This window comes from Hyaena hyaena, unplaced genomic scaffold, assembly GCF_003009895.1.
Source record: "Hyaena hyaena isolate Hyena2069 unplaced genomic scaffold, ASM300989v1 scaffold_383, whole genome shotgun sequence".
In the NCBI taxonomy this organism is placed as follows: domain Eukaryota; kingdom Metazoa; phylum Chordata; class Mammalia; order Carnivora; family Hyaenidae; genus Hyaena; species Hyaena hyaena.
The window spans coordinates 1,571,678-1,592,468 of NW_024081014.1; the positions used below are offsets into that span (position 1 = coordinate 1,571,678).

At 38.1% G+C, this 20,791-nt stretch overlaps 1 protein-coding gene across 5 annotated transcripts in view; it reads right to left on the reverse strand.

Annotated features, from left to right (window-relative positions):
- The window catches only part of OCRL (OCRL inositol polyphosphate-5-phosphatase), a 54,114-nt gene that overhangs the window by 24,552 nt on the left and 8,771 nt on the right, over positions 1-20,791 (reverse strand). The window contains exons 3-14 of one of the 5 annotated variants that reach the window (XM_039250780.1): positions 20,707-20,745; positions 11,699-11,809; positions 11,204-11,287; positions 10,376-10,496; positions 10,127-10,288; positions 8,760-8,861; positions 8,116-8,230; positions 6,885-7,001; positions 6,593-6,780; positions 4,043-4,154; positions 2,361-2,470; positions 605-740 (exon numbers count right to left, since the gene is read on the reverse strand). In XM_039250780.1, coding sequence (XP_039106711.1) covers positions 605-740; positions 2,361-2,470; positions 4,043-4,154; positions 6,593-6,780; positions 6,885-7,001; positions 8,116-8,230; positions 8,760-8,861; positions 10,127-10,288; positions 10,376-10,464 — 1,131 coding nt within the window. In that variant the 5' untranslated portion in view covers positions 10,465-10,496; positions 11,204-11,287; positions 11,699-11,809; positions 20,707-20,745. The remainder of the gene's footprint in view (positions 1-604; positions 741-2,360; positions 2,471-4,042; positions 4,155-6,592; positions 6,781-6,884; positions 7,002-8,115; positions 8,231-8,759; positions 8,862-10,126; positions 10,289-10,375; positions 10,497-11,203; positions 11,288-11,698; positions 11,810-20,706; positions 20,746-20,791) is intronic. The other 4 variants (XM_039250775.1, XM_039250776.1, XM_039250779.1 and 1 more) reach the window with 4 other exon arrangements.

Genomic DNA, 20,791 nt, shown 5'->3' on the forward strand with positions numbered 1-20,791 from the left:
AACCTGCATACTATTAACACACAGCTAGAAAATACCATGTGAAAACAAAAACTACTCACAACACAGACCAAAAAATTAAATAACTGGCCATTAATCCAGCCTAGGATGCAACAGAGTTAAAGAAAATTTAAAACGTGTGCTCCTGAACAGGAAAACTTCACTAATAGTACAGCTGACAATATGCCTTTTAAGCTAATATATATAGATTTGGTTGTATGCAGATCAGTCTATGCCTTTGTTCCTGCTGTCCCCACCCTTCCATCTGGAACTTCTCTCCCAGGCCTTCCCCTCCTTACTATCTATCTACTTATTCTTTAAAACCTAGCTTGTAACTCTTCCTTATGTATAACAGCTTTAGGAGGTAAGGTTACTACCTAACCATTCTGCAGCATAAGAAACATCTGTGTCACTAAAAGGCCTAGCACATTAAGAACCAAATGGACAGCATTTAGGATGGCTGGGGGCACTAATTTCTCAAAGTTGCAAATAATTATTTGGTTATGGTAACATTTTTGGCTCACTGAACTACTGATCTGTTCTGAATCTAAATGATGCTCTACGATACTTTACCTACAAACAAATAAATGAACAAACAAGTGTTTACCCCAATATGGAAGAGGGCGCTAACAGGCTTGTGGTCACTGGTTTTCAGTTCCATGTGACTCCGATAATGAAGCTGATTAACATTTGTTCCTCTCCAAAGAATCCGGTCACACCAGGCTGGAACCCGACATTTCCCACTGCAAATAAAGAAAGGAATTATGAAGGGAACATACCACACAACAATGTAATACTTACCACACTGGTTTAGACCAGGGTTACGCCGTCTTGATAAATGCTTCTCCTTCCCTAATGATCCCAATTACAATATTCCCTACTATATTGCAAACTCTCTAAAGGGTCTGTGTCTGCTTGTTTGCCACTGAATCCCCAACTCCTAGCACAGTATCTTGTGCAAAGCAGGTGCTCAATGATTAGTTATGTAATGAATGAATAAACAGTGCTCCCCAAATTAGCATTACCTCTTTAACAATGTTGCCCAAGGGGAAAATATAATAGCACCTTCTTAAAATATCCTCAGAAGACCAGGATTATACTCAGAACACTTTGCTCTATGAATTGCAATGACATTTCACAACAGATAGACAACTAGTAAGAATCTAAAAATCCAATGGTATATTCCTAGACTGGGCTTAATTTCTGGAAATAACTAGAGATTTCTCCTTTTAAACCTGGACTTTCATGACTAGCTTCTTCAAATAGAGATGAACTAACATCTAAGCATGCAAGTCTGAACATATAACAGCCCACAGAATACCAAGGGTAGGGAAAAAACCTATTCATCATTCAATTAAAATAAGTAACACCTTGTATACCTGAGCCACTAGGTGACACACTTAAGTTCTTATCAGTAGCTCTTCAATTGACTCTCAAGTCAGGTGAGTGGAAGAAATAAGGTGAGGTGTACAAGATCCATGGGTGTCACTTTTCACTTACTGACCAGTTTGCTCAGAGCACAGAAATGTAGACCCCTCTCCACCCCATCCTAGTGCTCTCTCTGAGTCTAAGGAAGCTGAATCTGCCCAGAGCTTTTCCTTCTCTTTCAAGCTTCTGGGCTCAGCCAGCTAGGATGCCATAGGAAACAAAGAGACAGTAAGTAGAAGGCAAACAGTTCGCAGGAACATACTGACAGGGGGACTTAACTGGGGGTAATCAGGAAATCAAAGGGCCTCCCTAGGCAATGGATCTTAGCTGTCTCTGGCAGTTGTAGAGGTTGGGCCCAGGTATAAGTATTTTTTAAATGTTTTATTTCCCTTTGAGAAAGAGGGAGCATGCAAGCAGGGGAGGGGCAGAGGGGGTATGGGAAAGAGGATCCAAAGCCGACTGCGCTAACAGCAATGCACTCCCAGGCATCAGTATTTTTAAAAGTCCCCCAGTAGATTCTAATGTGTGATCAGGAATGAGAATCACTGTGCTGGAAGAACCTTTTGTGACTCAATTTCTGGTGTTCAGAGTTGAAGAGTTGAGAAACAATTTGGATAAAACAGTGAGAATAGGACAGTAGATAAGGAAATGGGGAGGGGGGTTGGGAAGGTAAAATCTCAGGAAATCTGTTGAGACGACAGAAATAAGGCACTGCAGACAGCCTGTAAAATTTCAATAGGAATAATACTTTCTTAAGATAAACTCACCTGTGAGTACACACGCATTAAAAACTCTTCTGTAACAGCACTGAGCCATTAGGTCTTTACATATGCCTCTGGTATGACCTAAAAAATTCCTAGCCATTCACCAATATGGAGGGACAGAAATAATACCAGGCCTGAACCTATTCTGTGATGAGGTTCTTGTTACTTTACCTGGAATCCCATCGGTCTGTTTTAGAGTCATACTTATAAGTGGGGATAAACTTGATTTCTCCTTCAGTGAAGTCAGCAAAAGCTTTTTTCTGTGTGCGCTGAATATTAAGCTAGAGATAGAAGCATCACATAAGCAGGGTAACACCATCTTAATACAAGTGATAATCAGGCTGATCAACAATTTCTAAATATTGAGTTCCATAGCCTTTGCAACTGTCAGAATACATAAATAAAATTTCTGTACCTTATGAATTAAATCTTGCCATTCCCATGACATCTAAACTCACCCACAGATAGGATGCTCATTATGAGCACATCACTAATTTTTTATTGCTAATAGTGGTTGGGTGGGGTGCCTCGGTGGCTCAGTCAGTTAAGTATCCGACTTAGGCTCAAGTCATGATCTCGCCGTTGGGGAGTTCCAGCCCTGCATCAGGCTTTGTGCTGACAACTCAGAGCCTGGAGCCTGCTTCAGATTCTGTGTCTCCCTCTCTCTCTGCTCCTCCCTTGCACTTTCACTTTCACTCTCTCTCTCTCAAAAATAAATAAACATTAAAATAATTTTTAAAAACAGTGGTTGGGTAAAATGGGAAAATGAAATAAGAATAATCTTTCTCTGAAGTTGGACAGGAATCATCTAGCACAATTTTAATTTTTTAAAAAAGCACACAAATGTTGAATGGATAATTCCAAAAGCCAAATTCAGTGAATAGTTAAGGATCGTTTTGAAAGTTATCCTCTTTCAAATACTTTACCAGAATTACATAAGACTCAAAATTTATTACAACTGTACCCCCTTTGGAAATATGACAGAGGAAGAAATGCAAAGACATTAGCCAGATGACCTCAATATGAAGAAAAATAGAGCCAAAAAAGACTCACTATAAAAAAAACACCCCACCATTCTACTGCAAAACTCCTACATTTTTACTATGTCTGAAGGTCAAAAAAGGTTTCATAAGGACTTAAAGACATTAAAATCAAGTTGAAACGTTTTCTTCCCTCCATAAAAGTGTTCACTTTTAGCAACCAATATTCATAAGCTTAAGTAAAAATTCAAGTCATGTGCCAGGTTCCAAGGCAAATTTACAGAAAAACTGAATAGCAAGTTTTATATAAATGTTACCGAATCAATGCTTTTCCCACAGGTTTAAACATCTATAAGCTAGCCAGCCCCAACTTCTCAATCAGTTCCCATTAGACCACAGTCTCTGCTATTTATCCCAAACTTCTGTTCTTCCCAATCCCCTCACAGGGCCTCCCTCTTTTACCTCCATGCTGTTACTAAGCCTGCCAAGTAATCATAGAGCAACTTTCCCTGTCCCATCTGCCAAACCACATCAACATAGCTGAAGGCCCACTTCCTCCAGGAAGTGGTCTCCAATTAACCCCACCCATTCTCCAACTTATTTTATATAAATCTCTGAAATCTCTTCTTGATAAAGACAATGAACAAATGTTATATTTGCTTTTTATCTCTCCTCCTCCTATGCAGGTGTTCAATAAAAGCACTACAAACCTTGTGTGCATTCACTGCATTGCTAGTCACACTGTTTTCCCAAGACAATGAGACTTTTCCATCAATTCCTAGAGTAAGACACACCTCCCATACCTATATCTCATAAACCTAACAATTTTATCTGCCATCTAGGAACATACCCATAAAATGAAAATTTACTCACCTGGTCAAACTTCAAGAGTCTCTGAAGGTCATTCTTGTTTATAAGACCCTTTACTTCATTGGCATCAGGCATGCAAAGCCTATAGTTCAAATCTCCCAACCAGATGACAACACTGAAAATCAAGAAATACATGAACAGAAGTAGCAAGAATTACCATAACAAGTCAGAGAAGAATGGAAAGAAGAAAACTAGGTAGATTGTTGATAAGGATTCATTTATCACTACCTGAGACAAGGAGTTTAAGCTGTCACTTATCCTCTGGCGGCAAGTACTAACAAAACCTGAGAAGGACTAGGGATTACTAAATAGGTGGGAAGATAGACACTCCATACATGAAGAACAAAGAGAGGGAAATACAGTATATGTGTGGGATTCAGAAACCAAGGAGTTAACTGCCTAAAAGAAGCATGTCGTTTATTTGCTGGACTAGCTCCAAAATTTTGTCTGGCTTCCTGCCAGGTCTCCAGAGGAGGAGAATCTGAACATTTTCTGCCTCTCTGAGCCCTGACATTCTACAGGCTCTTCACTGAGGTCTGCGTGGTCTGACCAGCTATCCACCATAACCAATTTGCCTACCCCTGCTCCAGATGAACAGTCCAAGTCTCAGTCAGGAAGGAGACTGGCTTGCCACAAGATCCTAGGCTCCCAATCACAGCAATAGGCCCCTAGATGAGCTGAGAGTCTCCACAGAGGAGACCCAGAAATTACCACACTATAAGGAATGCTGCTGTGAGCTATCTTAAGTCCTGAATGGGTTTCTTTGCCAATCTTAAATGCAACATGAAATTTCTGGAATCCTGAGGAAATAAATTTAAGGCATTTCAGGGCAACTTTATGATCATTAATGTCAAGGTCTTGACTTTACTTCCATGAAGCAGAATTCTATAGCATCCTAATTGTTGAGACATTACAGAAACAAGCCAATATCACTACTCTGCCCTACTCTTTTCTCAAATACCCTACTCTCTACTGATCCTTAATATGCTGAATTATCTTTTGTTTTCCTACTAATTCCCATCTCAAACCACTTGTTCCAAATCACACCATCCTCTCAGAATTTCAATTACCAACATTAATTTATTGACAACTAATCATTTTCTACCACCCAATCCATCCCTCAACTGATTTCTACTTCTTTCCTTAAGTCTCATTCTTCACAAACCTTTCTCTCATATTATCCTTTCTCTTATACTATCTCTCATATTATCCACTGCCCCAATTCTTAATGATTCACAGCCATTAAAAATAATAATACAGATATAATACAGTATATATACATATATATAAAACGCATATATTAATATAATGTAGTACATACACCCACTGGCTTGGAAAGAGACCCACAATAGGACAATATAGGCCTCTACAATGAGTGTGCATGTGTTTGTATATATAGAAAGGTCTAGAACAGCACTATTCAAAGGAAATAAGATGCATGTCACAGATGTAATTTAAAATTTTTAGTAGCTGCATTTATTTATTTATTTTTAAAATTTTTTAAATGTTTTATTTATTTCTAGGAGAGAGAGACAGCGTGAGCAGGGGAGGGTCAGAGAGAGAGGGAGTGACAGACTCTGAAACAGGCTCCAGGCTCTGAGCTGGCAGTCAGCACAGAGCCTGACGCGGGGCTCGAACCCACGAACCGCGAGATCATGACCTAAGCGAAAGTCGGACGCTTAACCTACTAAGCCACCCAGGCGCCCCCTAGTAGCTGCATTTAAAAACTAAAAGACACAAGGGAATATGACTTTAACAATATATTTAACTCAATATATCCAAATTATCATTTTGACATATAATCAATATTGAAAAATGGAAGTATTTTACATTTTTCCTACTAAGTCTCTGAAAATTCACTGTATAGTTTATGCTTACAACACATTTCCATTTGGACTAGCTACTTTCAAGTGTCTAATAGCCACCTATGGCTACTGGCTGTCACATTGGACAGCACAGTTCCAGGATATACACCAAACTATTAATAACACTTTCCTTTGAAGATAGAGACTGGCTAGGGGACAGTAAAGTGATTTCTACTTTTATCTTTTATTATATTCACAATAAACATTTTTATTTTATAATAAAAAACAATAAAAGGGGGCCTGGTGGCTCAGTCAGTTAAGCACCTGACTCATGATTTCCACTCAGGTCATGGTTCAAGCACCACATCAGGCTCCATGCTGGCAGTGCAAAGCCTGCTTGAGATTGTGTCGCTTTCTCTCTCTCTCTCTCTCTCTCTCTGCCCTTCCCCCACCTGTGCTCGCTCTCTTTCAAAATAAATGAACTTAAAATTTTTTTTAAATAATAAAAACTGGCTCCAATTGACAGATCCCTCCAGCATTACTCTTACATGCCCACTTAACAGACTCTCTGATAGCAAATCTGATTTCTCTGCTTCAGTGAATCTGCTATTCCTCAAAAACCTGCTCTTCTTTGCAACTCCAATCCCTAAATGGTAATCCTTCACTCTTCATAGTTCTATAGTTTCCTACCAGTTTAATCTCTCTTCAGCCCCACTATTCAAAGGCCAAAGGAGATTTAGCCACTCACTCATGTTTCATGATGTTCAACTGTGGGAGTGTCTGATTTGGAACCATAAAACTCATTCGTGCACAGATGTCCTTATAATCTTGGTTCCTTCTCTCAAAGTCCTCCACATGGGCAGCCAGGTGGGAATTGACAATGCAAAAGGTAGTGTTGTGAAATACAAATCTCACAGCTACTCCACCTTTGTTTCCCTGTTAGCAAGAGTAATTAGTCACAATCAGTACAAAGACACAACTGGCAGATGAACTTCACATGGACATAAATAATAATCAAACTCATTTCCAAAGTAACTCACCATTTTCCCCATGATTCCAGTTCCAACTGTTTCCGTAGCAACATCACGGATATATTGCCACTGGTCCTTTCTGGCAAATATGAGGAGCATCATCCCAACAAGACGGACTAGCTGAACCTACAGTTTCAGGGAGTTAGAAAAAGTTCATGTTAATACCACTCTTTGCCACACATCTAATCCCATAACTAATTTTCTACCAAGAAGATATTAATGATGCTCAAATCTGAATCCAAAGCCTCTAATTTCCCAGTGGACCCCATACAAAAGAAACAAAATTTCTCTGGAGAAGCTTTAATCCAGCTCTGACCAGTTGTGGAGTTAAAAATCTTTGGGGACATCAAGAACACTCAGCTCTAGGATACATTATTTTAATCACATCTATCTATTTATTTTAATCACTTTTAAACTTACTAGAAGTAGTTAGCATTAAAAAACCAAATCTAAAACCACTATCCTGGCTTGCTCCTTTCACCTCTCCTTCTTAGTTTATGATTTCCAATTTCTTAAGAAATTGAAATATCTAAAATAGCAATCTTTTTTTTTTTACTTTATGTCTGTAAACTAGAGCTAGAAATATGTCTGAAATATGTGTTATTCAGGGACTTATGTGAAAGGAGTAACACCTTCAGTATTACCTATAACAACTGTTAGAAGGAGCAAATGAAAATTATTCAGAGGATTCCTTTTAAAGGGGCTACTATGGTAACCATGTAATTAAAATAACTCTTCTGGTAGCCTCTACCACATGCCTTCCAAAGATCAAGAAATTGGCCCACCTTGCTAAAGTCAACTCTAGTTTTGATTTACAACAAAGTTTAGAACTCATTTAAATTCCACAACACTTCTTCCTGATTCCCTATGCACCCACATGCTTCAAACTACTTTTCTGTAAAGTATCCGGTTCTGACCAGGTCAGTGAACAATTTTGATCTTAAACTCTTACTGTTACTTCATAAAGTAATTATCTTAAGCTAATTATTATTCTGAGAATAAAATTCTTCTTTTTCTCCTAAAAGCTACCCAAGCAATGAAAATATAGGGTCAGAAAGCTTAGGAAAAAATTGTTTTCCTTAGAAAATAGGTGTAAAGAATTATTCTGCCCTATTGCAGTATTACACACAGAGAAGAATTCAATTAAGCGATTCTTTTGGACCAAGTTATAGATAACAGAATAACTTCTAGTGAGTTCTATTTAGTTGTATACTAATAAAGATAATTAAATGCAGCTTACTTTCTTATACTTGGCTTTGGAATGCAAACCCCTCTCTACAGCCATGGACCACTCTTGTTCCTTCACAGACTCAAAGTAGAAAAAGGCTTCTGTGCTCAAGTCCAGTTCTTGAAATCTGAAATAACATGAAGACGTGAGATCTATGCATATCCCATAATTATCTCTGACTACCTCCCGTCCCATTTTCTGAGACATTAGGGAGAAAGGGAATGGGGAAAGAGAAATTTTATAGAACTGCTCCACTGACCCAGGTGACCCAGTAAGGACAAGCAGCTTTGTTTTCAAAGGATTCTTTATAAGTATATGCACAGGCTATGCAAAACATAAACAAACAAACAAACAACCTCTACAAAGGATAACAGTGGAGATTTATCCTAGGAATAGTCACTGTTGGAATTGACCTCAAGTCTCAGTTTCTATTAAGAATATAGTTTTATTTGCATTTTGAGATGATTAGATGTTTCCTTTCACCATTTCAGGTATCACTTCTTTCTTATCTCACAAATTTGACCCACAAGTTAATTTTCACATATAGTCTATAGTAGGTTTTTACCAAATAGTTAAAAAAGAAAAAGGAGGGCAAAATGTCACGTAAACTAATACCAAACATATAGCCAAAAGAAAATTCCAGATGTATTCTTTACCCAATGCAGTAGATATCAGGAGGATTTGAATCACAGTTCAGCCAAGGTTCCAACTCACTATCTGGAGACTGGCCATTCACGTTCCACGTTCCAACAAAAAATCTAATACATAATACCAAAAAATCACTTGAAAACATGAAAGGTCAAGTATGAACTAGTGGAAGCTCTCTCATCACTTTTACACAAGGGTATATTCACAAGAAGCCAACATAATTTCTCAAAATGCTTTGTTATACACACATAAGAAAAACGTGTTGCGTGTAGAACACAAAGGCAGTGGACTTATTCTCTAAATTTTACATTAGGTGAATCCACAAAAAGAAACCAAGTCTCTTTTTTAAAAATATAAAGTTAATTGCTCTACCACATTTCCTTTCAATAAAACTCCATCCAAACTTATACTTGAAGGGAAAGCTTGTAAAAGGGGGTGGGGAGGGTATCTTCATGCTGTAAATACATCTGATGTAGATAACTGTTCCATAAGGAGCTATAGTTGAATCTAAAACCTCACTTTACAAAGGATTACAAGGACTTCTGTGTAGGAAATTCTGTTGAGGCAGATATAATATTAAAGGGGAAAGCAGAAGGGAAAACTCATAATTGTCTTAACTGTTTACATACAAAAATAAGTGTCATGGGGAATATGAGGAACTACAGGTTTTAGTGTAGGCATACAGTTGTAATTGAATTAGAACAAATGAGGCATAATCGTATAACAGATGGGACTGGAATCTTGGACTATTAAGGGTACATGCCGTTCACAAATAACAAAGAAGTGTTGCTGCTTTCCACATTGGAATATACACCACACCACATTTCTCACCACTCACACTAGGTCCAGAAAAGAAGAGACTGACAAGCAAAGGTGAAATGAAGAATATGATAGAGAAAAGAGGAAAGAATCCAAGACAGACGTCTCAATCAAGAGGACTGGGTGAAATTTTCTTCAATTAACTTACCCAAAGTAAGTAAGTTAAGCTAGTGGTAATGGGAGACTTTAATCTTCCAATAATGATGAGAAAAAACTGAGCAGGCCAGAAAGATAAACACACTTGCTAAGGGAATGTGCTAAGGGATAATTCTCTAGTACATGTGAACTTGATTTGGTTCTGAGTAGACAGAACCATTAGTAGACATGGTATCATTAGTAGTTAGAAAATCCAAGGGAAACTGTAGCATTTGCTACAGTTTTGTATATGTATATTTTTGAATATGTATGTTACTGACCAATATAGAGATAGGGGCTTGAAATGGCTCACCATTCCTTTTAATTATGCTTTGGTTCTTAATTAAGCTAATTAAACTAATACCTTAAATAACAAAAGGACACTTGATGCCATACCTCAGTAAGTAGAAGCGAGACTAACCTGAAATTCTGAATATTGACATATTCTTTCTCCCGCTTTGCCAGGATATGTTTGATGAGACCTTCTCGCTGTCCAGACTGGGTATTTGGTACAAAGAGCTTCCGCATAGTATTGGTCACTTTGGGCTGTTCCTTGTTAGAAATGTCTTTGTCACGTGGAAGCCTAGCAAATAAATGAGAAACTCAAAGTGAAACTCCCTAAAATAGAAAAATCTCCTAAATGGGAAATATGTTTTGACATAGGACTTACATTCTATTCACAGAAGGGGGTGGAGGTGGAGGTTCCCGATGAATCCCTGTAGGATGATTTTGTGAATTAATTTTCTTGTCCAAATTCATAGATGAAAAATTATCCTCAAATCCAAGAAGCCCTGAAGTACACAGAACCCAGAATCAAAGGGGAAAAATAAAGGTAACATCCAAATTATCCAGGATAGACAGAGTTTTGCCTTGATCACGGTAGTTCTGATTTGACCACTATTTGCTCAATGGCATTACCAAACAGAAAGGTATCATAGGGATAGTGATAAGTTAGATTGGGGGAAGAAACACATCTGTCCCCTGAAGGACCTGACATATTAACTAGAACAACAGCAAGTTACAATAATTTGGGACCTGAATAATAACAGCTAACATCTAATGAAGACTTAGCATAATGCCTGGTTGATAGTAAGGGATTATATCATCTCCTTTAATCCTCACAAAGACCCCATAAGGCCAGGAGTAGTAAAAGTATTCCCATGTTAAAGAAAAAGAAATGGAAGCTCAGCATTATTGAGTGCCTTGATCAAGGTCATACGTAACTAGCAAGTTGTATAATTGGAATTTAAACCCAAGCAGTTTGGCCCTGGAGCCTGCCAATTTTAACCACACTGCTAGGCTGGCTCCTGAGGAGCTAACATGCCACAGAAAAGATCATGAATGTACATCAGGGTCAGTGGGCATGAACTCAATAAAACCAATCCATAAGAGAAGGTGTCTGAGATTGATATTAATCCCTATTATCTTATCTGTCCAGATAAAATCTATTGACTCTGCAATGATCATAGCAACAGGAAAAAGAGAATCTTTTCAGTACCTGAAAAAACAGGTTTGTCCTTAGTGTCTAATTTCTGGTACCAGCTAGATGAGTCCTTTGGCTCTGGAACAAGCTGTGACTGAGCTAGAGAGATAAGAGTCATGGTCAGAAACAGGGGAGCCCTTCACCGAATTATACCATAACCAAAAGCCATTAATTCAGCACTCCTCAAATGCAGGGGCCAGCAGCATTCTTGAATGTAAAGGAAGAGACTAAGAATATGAGGGCAGCTCTGGGAACAGAGGGAAGATTACTGTCTTCAGTAAGCTGTCCATGCTGTGACACTGAAGATTCTGGAAAATGGCTCAGTGTCCTTATAGCTGAATAGACCTGTTCTCTAGCCTAACCCTAGGTTCATTCCTGAAGGAAGAAAAATCAGCTATGAAGACTCAAGGGGTGAGGTACTTTGCTAATGGCTGCTTGCCTCTGCATCAGCATTCCAGAATGTCACTACCATTCAAATAGTAGAAAGAAAACTGCTGAGTCTTGCGTTACCTTCCTGAGCAGCAAGGACCTCTGAGAGGAACTTCAAACAACGTTCCTCATCAGGGATTTCAAAGCGCCGCTCCCTGGTCCAGTCCCCCTGAATCCGAATTTTGCAGCCACCTAAAAAGAAGTGAAATCCATACACACACAGCTATGGAGTATGTGCTTTTGGGGTCATATTCTCAACGTACTAGTTTAACAAAAGAAGGTTCAGAGCACATGTATTCTAAGACCTCTAATGTAGGAAGCATATCTACAGGATCAGGAGATTTGGTGTGGTGGGGGGTGCAATACAGAGAGGGAAATCTAAGGGGCTAATGAACTGTGTCAGTGAAATTGAAATCATAGTCTCCATTGTCAATGTAGGGACCAAATTCTAACAAAAGATCAATTCCCCAACCACCCTCCTCCCATCTTCCAACTGGAGATTCCTACCATTTCAAATCCAGATCATATAGTTAGGGTATCTGAAGCATAAAGGGAACAAAGAAAATAAGATGGTTTCCTCCTAGGTACACATTGTACCTAGGCAATTGAATTTACAAACTAAAAAAGAAAAGAATAGAATTGGCTTGAATTATTCCAAAAAGAAGCATCTAGATCTCATTATCTCAAGTAAACAATGCATGTCTTGAATAAATGTATGAAAGCAATACAATGACCTATGACCAGGAGTGGCCTGGTTCAGGAACAGCCAATTGGAAAACAGTATCATTAGTAGTAAAGTTATCTAGGACTTTAGTTTCTTATGTGTCTAACATAACTGTCTCCCTTTTTCTGATGCACTAGTTCTCATCTGTATCAATGGTCTGGATATGGTGATCCAGGAAACCTATGTACTTGTTTATATTCTCATTTAACTGATTTACTACATACATTGCTTTCTCATGCCGCTGGAAACCATAAGCTCCTTGAGAGAAAGAGGTTGGGCTACAGTTACAGGTTATCCAACACAACACTTTCGAGGATCTCCCGGACTGTCTGGAACAGAGGGGCTTCTCAGGACTCAGGACTTTCAAAGCGAATACCGGGAAAGTCTCAGGCAAACCAGGATGGTTGGTTACTTTACTAGTGACAATGATGTCAGACTTCACAGACAGAAGGCATTTAATAAACGACCACTGAAGTGACTCTTTCATACTTGTAAATGACAAAAAGGTGAGAAAATGAAATGAAAATCCTAGTTTCTTATGTTGGAAATCCACTTGTGAACCCGACTCATTTTCCTTTGTATTCCTGTAAGTTTCTATCTTCACAGATTTAGTAATTAGAAGAAAAGAGATAAAAATAGAGAAAAACATGAGAAAGAAGGCACCCAAGTGGACCACAGATAAGAAAATTAGTGAGGGTGTTACTGTAAGGAGAAGAAAAAAATGAAGGACATGAATAAAGGCTGTCAGTTATCACAGTCTTGAAGATACAGGGAAAATCTCCTTCAGGGTACAAGTAGTCCTCCCTTTCTCAGATAATTTATATTAAAAGTAAAAAAGAAATTAAAAGATCAGTTTCTATCTGATAAAACTTGAACAAGAACACATTTTCTCTCTCTCCCACAATCCTTGAAAGATATATTTTAGTAAATATAAAAAATACACTGACTCATTTAACAGAAAATTCTAGAAATTGCTTACAAAATAACACCGGATGCTCTCTCACCATACTGTATGGGAAAGAGGACAAATTACCCCATGACACAACTTTCTATACTCTTCCTTCCAAATCCCCCTGGCCTCTTTGTAATCAGCAAACACTCCTATATCCTCAAACTTCTCTGAACATTCCCTGCATCTCTCAGTAATTCTCAACAGAATGCGTTAGAATTATCAGAGGCATTTTTAGAAAATAGACATCCATGTCCTATCCCAGGCCAATAAAGCAGAATCACAGGGGGTGAAGCCCAGGCACTGGTAGTTTTTAAAATACTCCTCAAGTGATTCTAATGTGTATGCAGATTGAAAACCAAAGAGTCACCTGCAAAGTGGCTTGTCCCTGGATGCTGTTTATGGTCTCTCACATCCTATGGAATTTAAGACTGGTGTCCTGTTTTGTCCTAATGCCAACTCCAGACCATTCCCTCTTCTCCTCCTTCAGGACAAATCACTTCTCCTTTGAGGTTTACCCACTGGGCTACCCCAGCTTCTTCCCTTCCCTTCCTGATTAGATCATGTGCCATCCTTCCCAAAACTTCTGACCAGGATTCAATACCTGACTCATAAGACTTCCTCTCCATTCAAACTCTTGCCTTAAATTTGAGTCCCTTCCAAATTAACACAGAAAACATAGTAAACATCTTCAACTTCCTCATGCAGTGACCTTGCCCCACCATCTCAGCCATCTACTTCCTCAGTCCCTATGGGGACTCCCTCAATTAAACCCTAAAACTTTTCAACATAGAAACACTATCACCCCATAAATGTCTAATTCAAATACCCCACTCTGACCTATTACTTACAGCTTACTGCTCAAATGGGAACCTCCAGCCCTCTACTTAGTGTCCATTCACAAACTCTTGCATTCACTTCCCATTTTATCAAACAGATGTCATCATTAAACTGTTGCAAAAGTCCAGAACTGCCTTACCACTCTGTTCCTCCACAGCACCTACCTGGTTAACTTTCAACCCTCAGAAATCCAACTAACTACCTTATTCCAGAGGGAGTAAACACACACACACACACACACACACACACACACACACACACAATTATTATAAATTGATTGCTAACCTCAATTGGGCCCTCTATGATAGGAAGTAATGTAAGTTTCCATAGTCAACTAGTCTCCTACCACTATTTGGAACAACTATTTTGCACCTCCTCCTTTATCTGTAGATCCCCCTTCTCAAACCCTCTCATTCCAAGCAGACTGCTTCACCTCATGTTTCAGAGAAAATGGAAGGCATCACATGGAAAGCTACCTGTATCTGTACCCATCTTCTCCTTTCCCTTCTGATATAAGAGGAGTCCTCCTATCAAATACCACCTTCTCTTTGAATTATAGTCCTTCTAATTCTTTCAGGAATCTTACACTCACAATCATTCCCTAAATACCTCCCCCCAGTATCTTTAATTTCCCCCTTTCGCAGGCTCCTTCCCTTTAGCATTAAATTGTGTTCCAGGGGTGGTTGGTGGCTCGGTCCACTAAGTACCTGACTCTGTTTCAGCTCAGGTCATGATCTCATGGTTTCGTGAGTTTGAGCCCCGCATCGGGTTCTGTGCCAACACTGTGGAGTCTGCTTGGGAGTCTCTCTCTCTCCTTCTCTCTGCCCCTCCCCAACTCATGCTATCTCTCTCAAAATAAATAAATAAACTTTAAAAAATTAAAGAAACTAAGTTGTATTCTAAATCCTCCCCATTTGAAAAATAAAAAGCCTTTCTGGGTTCCTTATTTCACTCCAACTCAAGTCCATCTCTAAATTCCCCTCCACAGTAAAGCTTTTTTAAAAACACACAGGGGCGCCTGGGTGGCTCAGTCAGTTAAGCGTCTGACTTTGGCTCAGGTCATGATCTCACAGTTTCCCACATCAGGCTCTGTGCGGACAAGTCAGAGCCTAGAGCTTGCTTCAGATTCTGTGTCTCCCTCTCTGCCCCTCCCATGCTCATGCTCTGTCTCTCTCGGTCTCTCAATAATAAATAAATGTTAAAAAATAAAAATTAAAAAAAAATAAAAACACACTGTCACTACTTACCTCCCATTTCTCTCTTTAATCCATTCCAATATGACTTTGGCTCCCACCACCCCCTCTGAAATAGCTTTGTTGAGGTCAACAATAACCTCCATATTACTAAATCCAATGGATCCTCTTCAGTCATCTTATTAGACCTATCAGTAGAAATCAATAGTTGACCACTCCTTGAATAATCTTTTCCAAAAGATTCTATGATACCATACTCATCTAGTTTGCCTCTCTCTTTGGTCACTAATTTTTTAGTGCCCTATGAGGTATCTCCTCCTCTATCCTTCAAAAACAGATTTCCTTAGAGTTCAGTCCTAAACCTTTTTCTCACTCTGTATCAGCATTGTGTAATATGGTAACCACATGTGGCTACCGAGTTTGAAATGTGACTACTTTGAGGAACTGAACTTCTAATTTTATTTCTAATTAATTTTTTAAAATATTTTATGTTTTATTTTTGAGAGAGAGAGAGAGAGAGAGAGAGAGAGCATGAACAGGGAAGGATCAGAAAGACAGGGAGACGCAGATTCCAAAACAGGCTTTAGGCTCCGAGCTAGCTGTCAGCACAGAGCCCAATGCGGGGCTCGAACCCATGAATCGTGAGATCATGACCTGAGCCAAAGTCAGAGGCTTAACTGACTGAGCCACCCAGTGCCCAGGCGCCCCTTCTAATTAATTTAAATAGGCACATGTAACTAGAAACTAATGTATCTGATAGCACAGCTCTATTTGCAATCACATCATCTTTCAGGGTTTCAAATACCATCTATGTGCTAGTGGCCCAGACCTTTCTTTTGAGCTTCAGATGCATACATTCAACTGTCAATTTATAATCTACACTCAAATGTCTCAAAGAAATTTCAAACTAAATATAGCTAAAACTGAATTTGCAACCCCCTCAAAGGAAAACCCATTCCTCCCACAATGTTCTTATTTTTGCAAATGGTACCATCATCCAAATTCATGCCAGTAACCTAAGATTCATCTCTGACATTTCTCTTTAATGTCATGCCCAAACCAACCTCTGCTGATTTAACCTCTGAAAATATTTATCAAATCTGTCTACTTCTCTCCATTTATACTGCCACCATACTCATCTCATATACTCTAGCTTAAACTCTGGAGACAGCTTCCCGACTCCTATGCAAAATGACTGACACCCTGGCATAAAACCCTTCATATTCTTCCCATTTTTTAAAATATAAAAATCTAGATTCCTTATCATGACTTACAAGATCCTACTGGATCTGGCCTTACCCCTTCCTAACTTGATGCCTAAGCCTTGTTCCAACCATCCCGGCCTTCTTTCATTTCAAAGGTGACAAGCTACTTATCCAATTTGAGACCTTTACTCATGTGGTTCCTTCTACCTGGCATACTTTTCTCTCCCCAATTTTTACCTGTCTTACTTAGCCCCTCTGGTCTCAATTTAAATGTCATTTATTAAAGAGGCCTTCCCTGACCATGCCACCTAATTTAGTCAGCCCTTTTATAAACTCTTTGTATTTCTCCTTGATAGCATTGATCAAAACCACAATTATGTAAATATCTATACCTTATCAGTTTAAAGTTTGTTTCCTGCACTGTTTCATGAAGTGCCATGACTATATTGCTTTCTGATATAACCTTAAAAGTAGCACAATGCCTGACACTATGAAACGTATTCATATTTTTATAGGATGAATTAATGGAGTATAGGTATCTGCGTGGCCCCAGTACCAAACAACACAGAAGCAAGAAAAGCAGGAGCAGCAGTCTTATCTATGTTGTTCTCTACTGATTCTGCAGCACTCAGAACAGTGCTTGGCAAATAGAAGGCATTCAACAAATATTTGTTGAATAATGAATAAATAAAGGAAGATTTAATATTAGGAAATTAGTACAATACAGTCCATTGATGGGTCAAATAAGGAATAACAATATTACCATCTCTATAAATAGTGTAAAGAAATCTGATAAAATTCAATATAAATTCACAATTTTAAAAACCACACAAACTTGAAATAAATGGAGTTTCTTAATATGATTTAAAAAAAAAAACAAACCTATCAAATCAATAGGCAATAATGTCCTCAACAATAAAGCACCACCTGAGACATTCTTACTGAAAATAGGAACAAGGATTATCATCATTATTTAATATTGGTCTTAAAATTCTCATTGATGTAATGAGACATGAAGCAAAACTAATAGTTTTAGCTACTAGAAAGGAGACAAAATTATTATTTGTAGATGACCAGGGCTATTTATCAAAACCAAAAAACAAAATAAACTCCCAAATTTTTAAATATATTTCTATAAAGTGGCTAGATAAAAAATAAATATCTAAAACTCAGTAACTTCTCTATATACTAGTAATAAGCAATTAGAAGAGGAAAAGCTTCCACTGACAAATAGCACTCAAGCAAATAAAATCTACCATAAAATACTTAACCTATAAATGTATGATATATATGACGAAAACACAAAATGTTACTGAGAGATATAAAGAGGACCCAAATAAGTAGAGTGATAGACCATGTTCCTTGACAATGTCTTAATTTTCTTTTTTTCTTTTTTTTTAGATAAAGTAAGTGTTCAATTATTCTTTTTTTTTTTTAAATAGTTTATTGTCAAGTTGGTTTCCATATAACACCCGACAATGTCTTAATTTTATAAAGGAGTTTATTCAATAAAATTTGGCACATACCTATGTGAAATATTAGTCAGTAAAAATCATGTTTTTAAATAATTTTAAATGACATGGAAAAAAGTTACAGTTTAATGTTAAATGAAAATGCAGGATAAAAACTACATATAAAGATTCTAATCATATTAGGGCACCTGGATGGCTCAGTTGGTTGGGCGTCCAACTTTGGCTCAGGTCATGATCTCATAGTCTGTGGGTTCGAGCCTTGCGTCGGGCTCTGTGCTGACAGCTCAGGGCCTGGAGCCTGCTTTGGATTCTGTGTCTCCCTCCCTCTCTGCACCTCTCCTGCTCTCTCCCATGCTCGCTTGCTCGCTCTCTCTCAAAAATAAATAAACATTTAAAAAAAAGCACTGGGTGTTACATGGAAACCAACTTAACAATAAACTATTTGTATATAAAAAAATTAAAAAATAAAAATAAATAAATAAATAAATAAAAGATTCCAATCATGTAAAAATAGAAATAGAAAACTGGAAGGAGATACATAATGTTAGCTACAGTGGTGATCTCTAGATTGCAGAAGCATAATTTTAATTTGTTACTTTAATATATATATATATTTTTAATTTTATTTATTTCTAGGAGAGAGAGAGAGACAGTGTAAGCAGGGGAGGGTCAGAGAGAGAGGGAGTCACAGACTGAAACAGGCTCCAGGCTCTGAGCTGGCAGTCAGCACAGAGCCCGACGCGGGGCTCGAACCCACGAACCGAGAGATCATGACCTAAGCGAAAGTCGGACGCTTAACCGACTAAGCCACCCAGGCGCCCCTTAATTTGTTACTTTAAACTTTTCTGAATTCTCCAAATTGTATAGAATGAAGATATATCTATTACCTCTACAATCAGAAAAAATTATTTTAAAATGTTTAATACCCACATGCAGACAATGGGAAAACACATATTTACGCTAAAATCAGGCTTGCCTAATAAACCCAGGGCCTCCCTCAAGCAACATACTATGTGCTTTAAAGGTTTATGTATGAAGCCCAAGGATCATGATAAAATCTGATTTCACTGCAAATATTACTAAATGGGCAGACATAGCAAAAGATTTTGTTCAAGTGGTTACTGAACTATTACTCTGCTGTGATCCAGTAACTGGAACTCTGGACAGAACAACACACAGCTAATTTCTATGTAGGTGAGACCAAAAGAACTAATGCCATAAATAAGTGTTTATGAGAGGAAAAGCACAGATCAGCTTAGCTTTTCAGCTTTGGATCAAATACCTATTTCTACAGCAAGAACAGGACATTTCGACATCTTATTTTGGCAGCAATGTCAGTCACTGCTGAAATGCCTTTGCTCAAATTTTGCTTTTTTAGTGTTGCTTCTGCCTTCTCCTTTCTAAGCACAATAAGACATAGATAGTAAATTGCTCTCTTAGATACCTGCAGAAGTCAGCAGCTGGGTATATTTACCCTTTGAGAATTAACTCTTAAGAGTTCTAAAATCCATGACCAAAGAAAAGAATAATAAAACCCAAACCAGAAAAAGCCTATCTAAACTGTTCAATACAAATTAATGGTGGCAAGTACAGGGATTGTTTCTAAACAAAATTATGTATAACCCATAGCTCCAAGGGAAGGGCTAAGCCCCACTCATCCAAGGACTCAACCAAGAGATAAGGCAACCAGTTTGATTTACATTCATGTGGTCACAAACTCTTTTCCATAGCAACCACAGACTAGTCAAGGTAGCATTCAAGTGCCCATTTTCTCCTCTCCCTAACACAGTACAATTAGATGATAAACAGAGAACAGCTTGCACAGAAAGTCAATATGATTTGCTTCAAACAGATAAAAATGAGAGAACTGAAACAGTGAGAAGGAAGACCATGTTCTTTCTGATAAAGGGATGCCTTGAGGGGATGGAGCTTAAATAAAAGACCAAAAATATTTTAAGGAAAAAAAGGTAGCTTGGGACAAGCAAAGTATTCCTGGTACGAGAATACCTTGTATTCTACAGCTTCCCAAAATGATAAAATGAATAAAGGAAAACATTATGATTTAATATGCAAAACTAAAAAGAAAGTGAGAAAAAATTTTTAAATGTAATAGCAGTTAAAATAAAAACATAAAATGTGCTTTAAACGTTTTCTGGCCCTTCCTGGAATTTTCAATTCCAATGATTTAACTGATGGCAAAAATACTGATGGTTCAAAGAAGTTCAGCATTAGACAAGCAGATGATATTTTAAACTTTTTAAAGATTCTTGCCAGCCATCTGCTTTTTCTTATGCTTAGCCTAAACGTTTTTGAGAGGACAATACTAATTTGCATGGCTGCCTTAAGAAAATGAAGAATAGGGGCACCTGGGTGGCTCAGTCTATTAAACATCCAATGCGTGATTTCAGCTCAGGTCAAGATCTCAAACTTTGCGAGATCAAGCCCCTCGTTGTGCTCTGCGCTGAAAGAGCAGAGACTCCTTGGGATATTCTCTCTCTCTCTCTCTCTCTCTCTCTCAGGCTTCCCCGCTCAGGCTTGCACACACCCTGCCCCAAAATAAATAAATAAACACTAAAAAAAAGAAAATGAGGAATACAGAATAAGATGGTAAAATAGAAATGTGCCAAAAGAGGTGTCTTAAATATAGTGGGTATTCAATTAAATATTTGCTAAATAAAAATCAGCTCCACTCAGAAAGATACTCACTGTTTGAAGCTATATCAATCAAAAGAGTTTCTTCTGCTTCTGAGGAAAAAGAAGAACGAACACTATTAGGGAAGGGAAAACCATT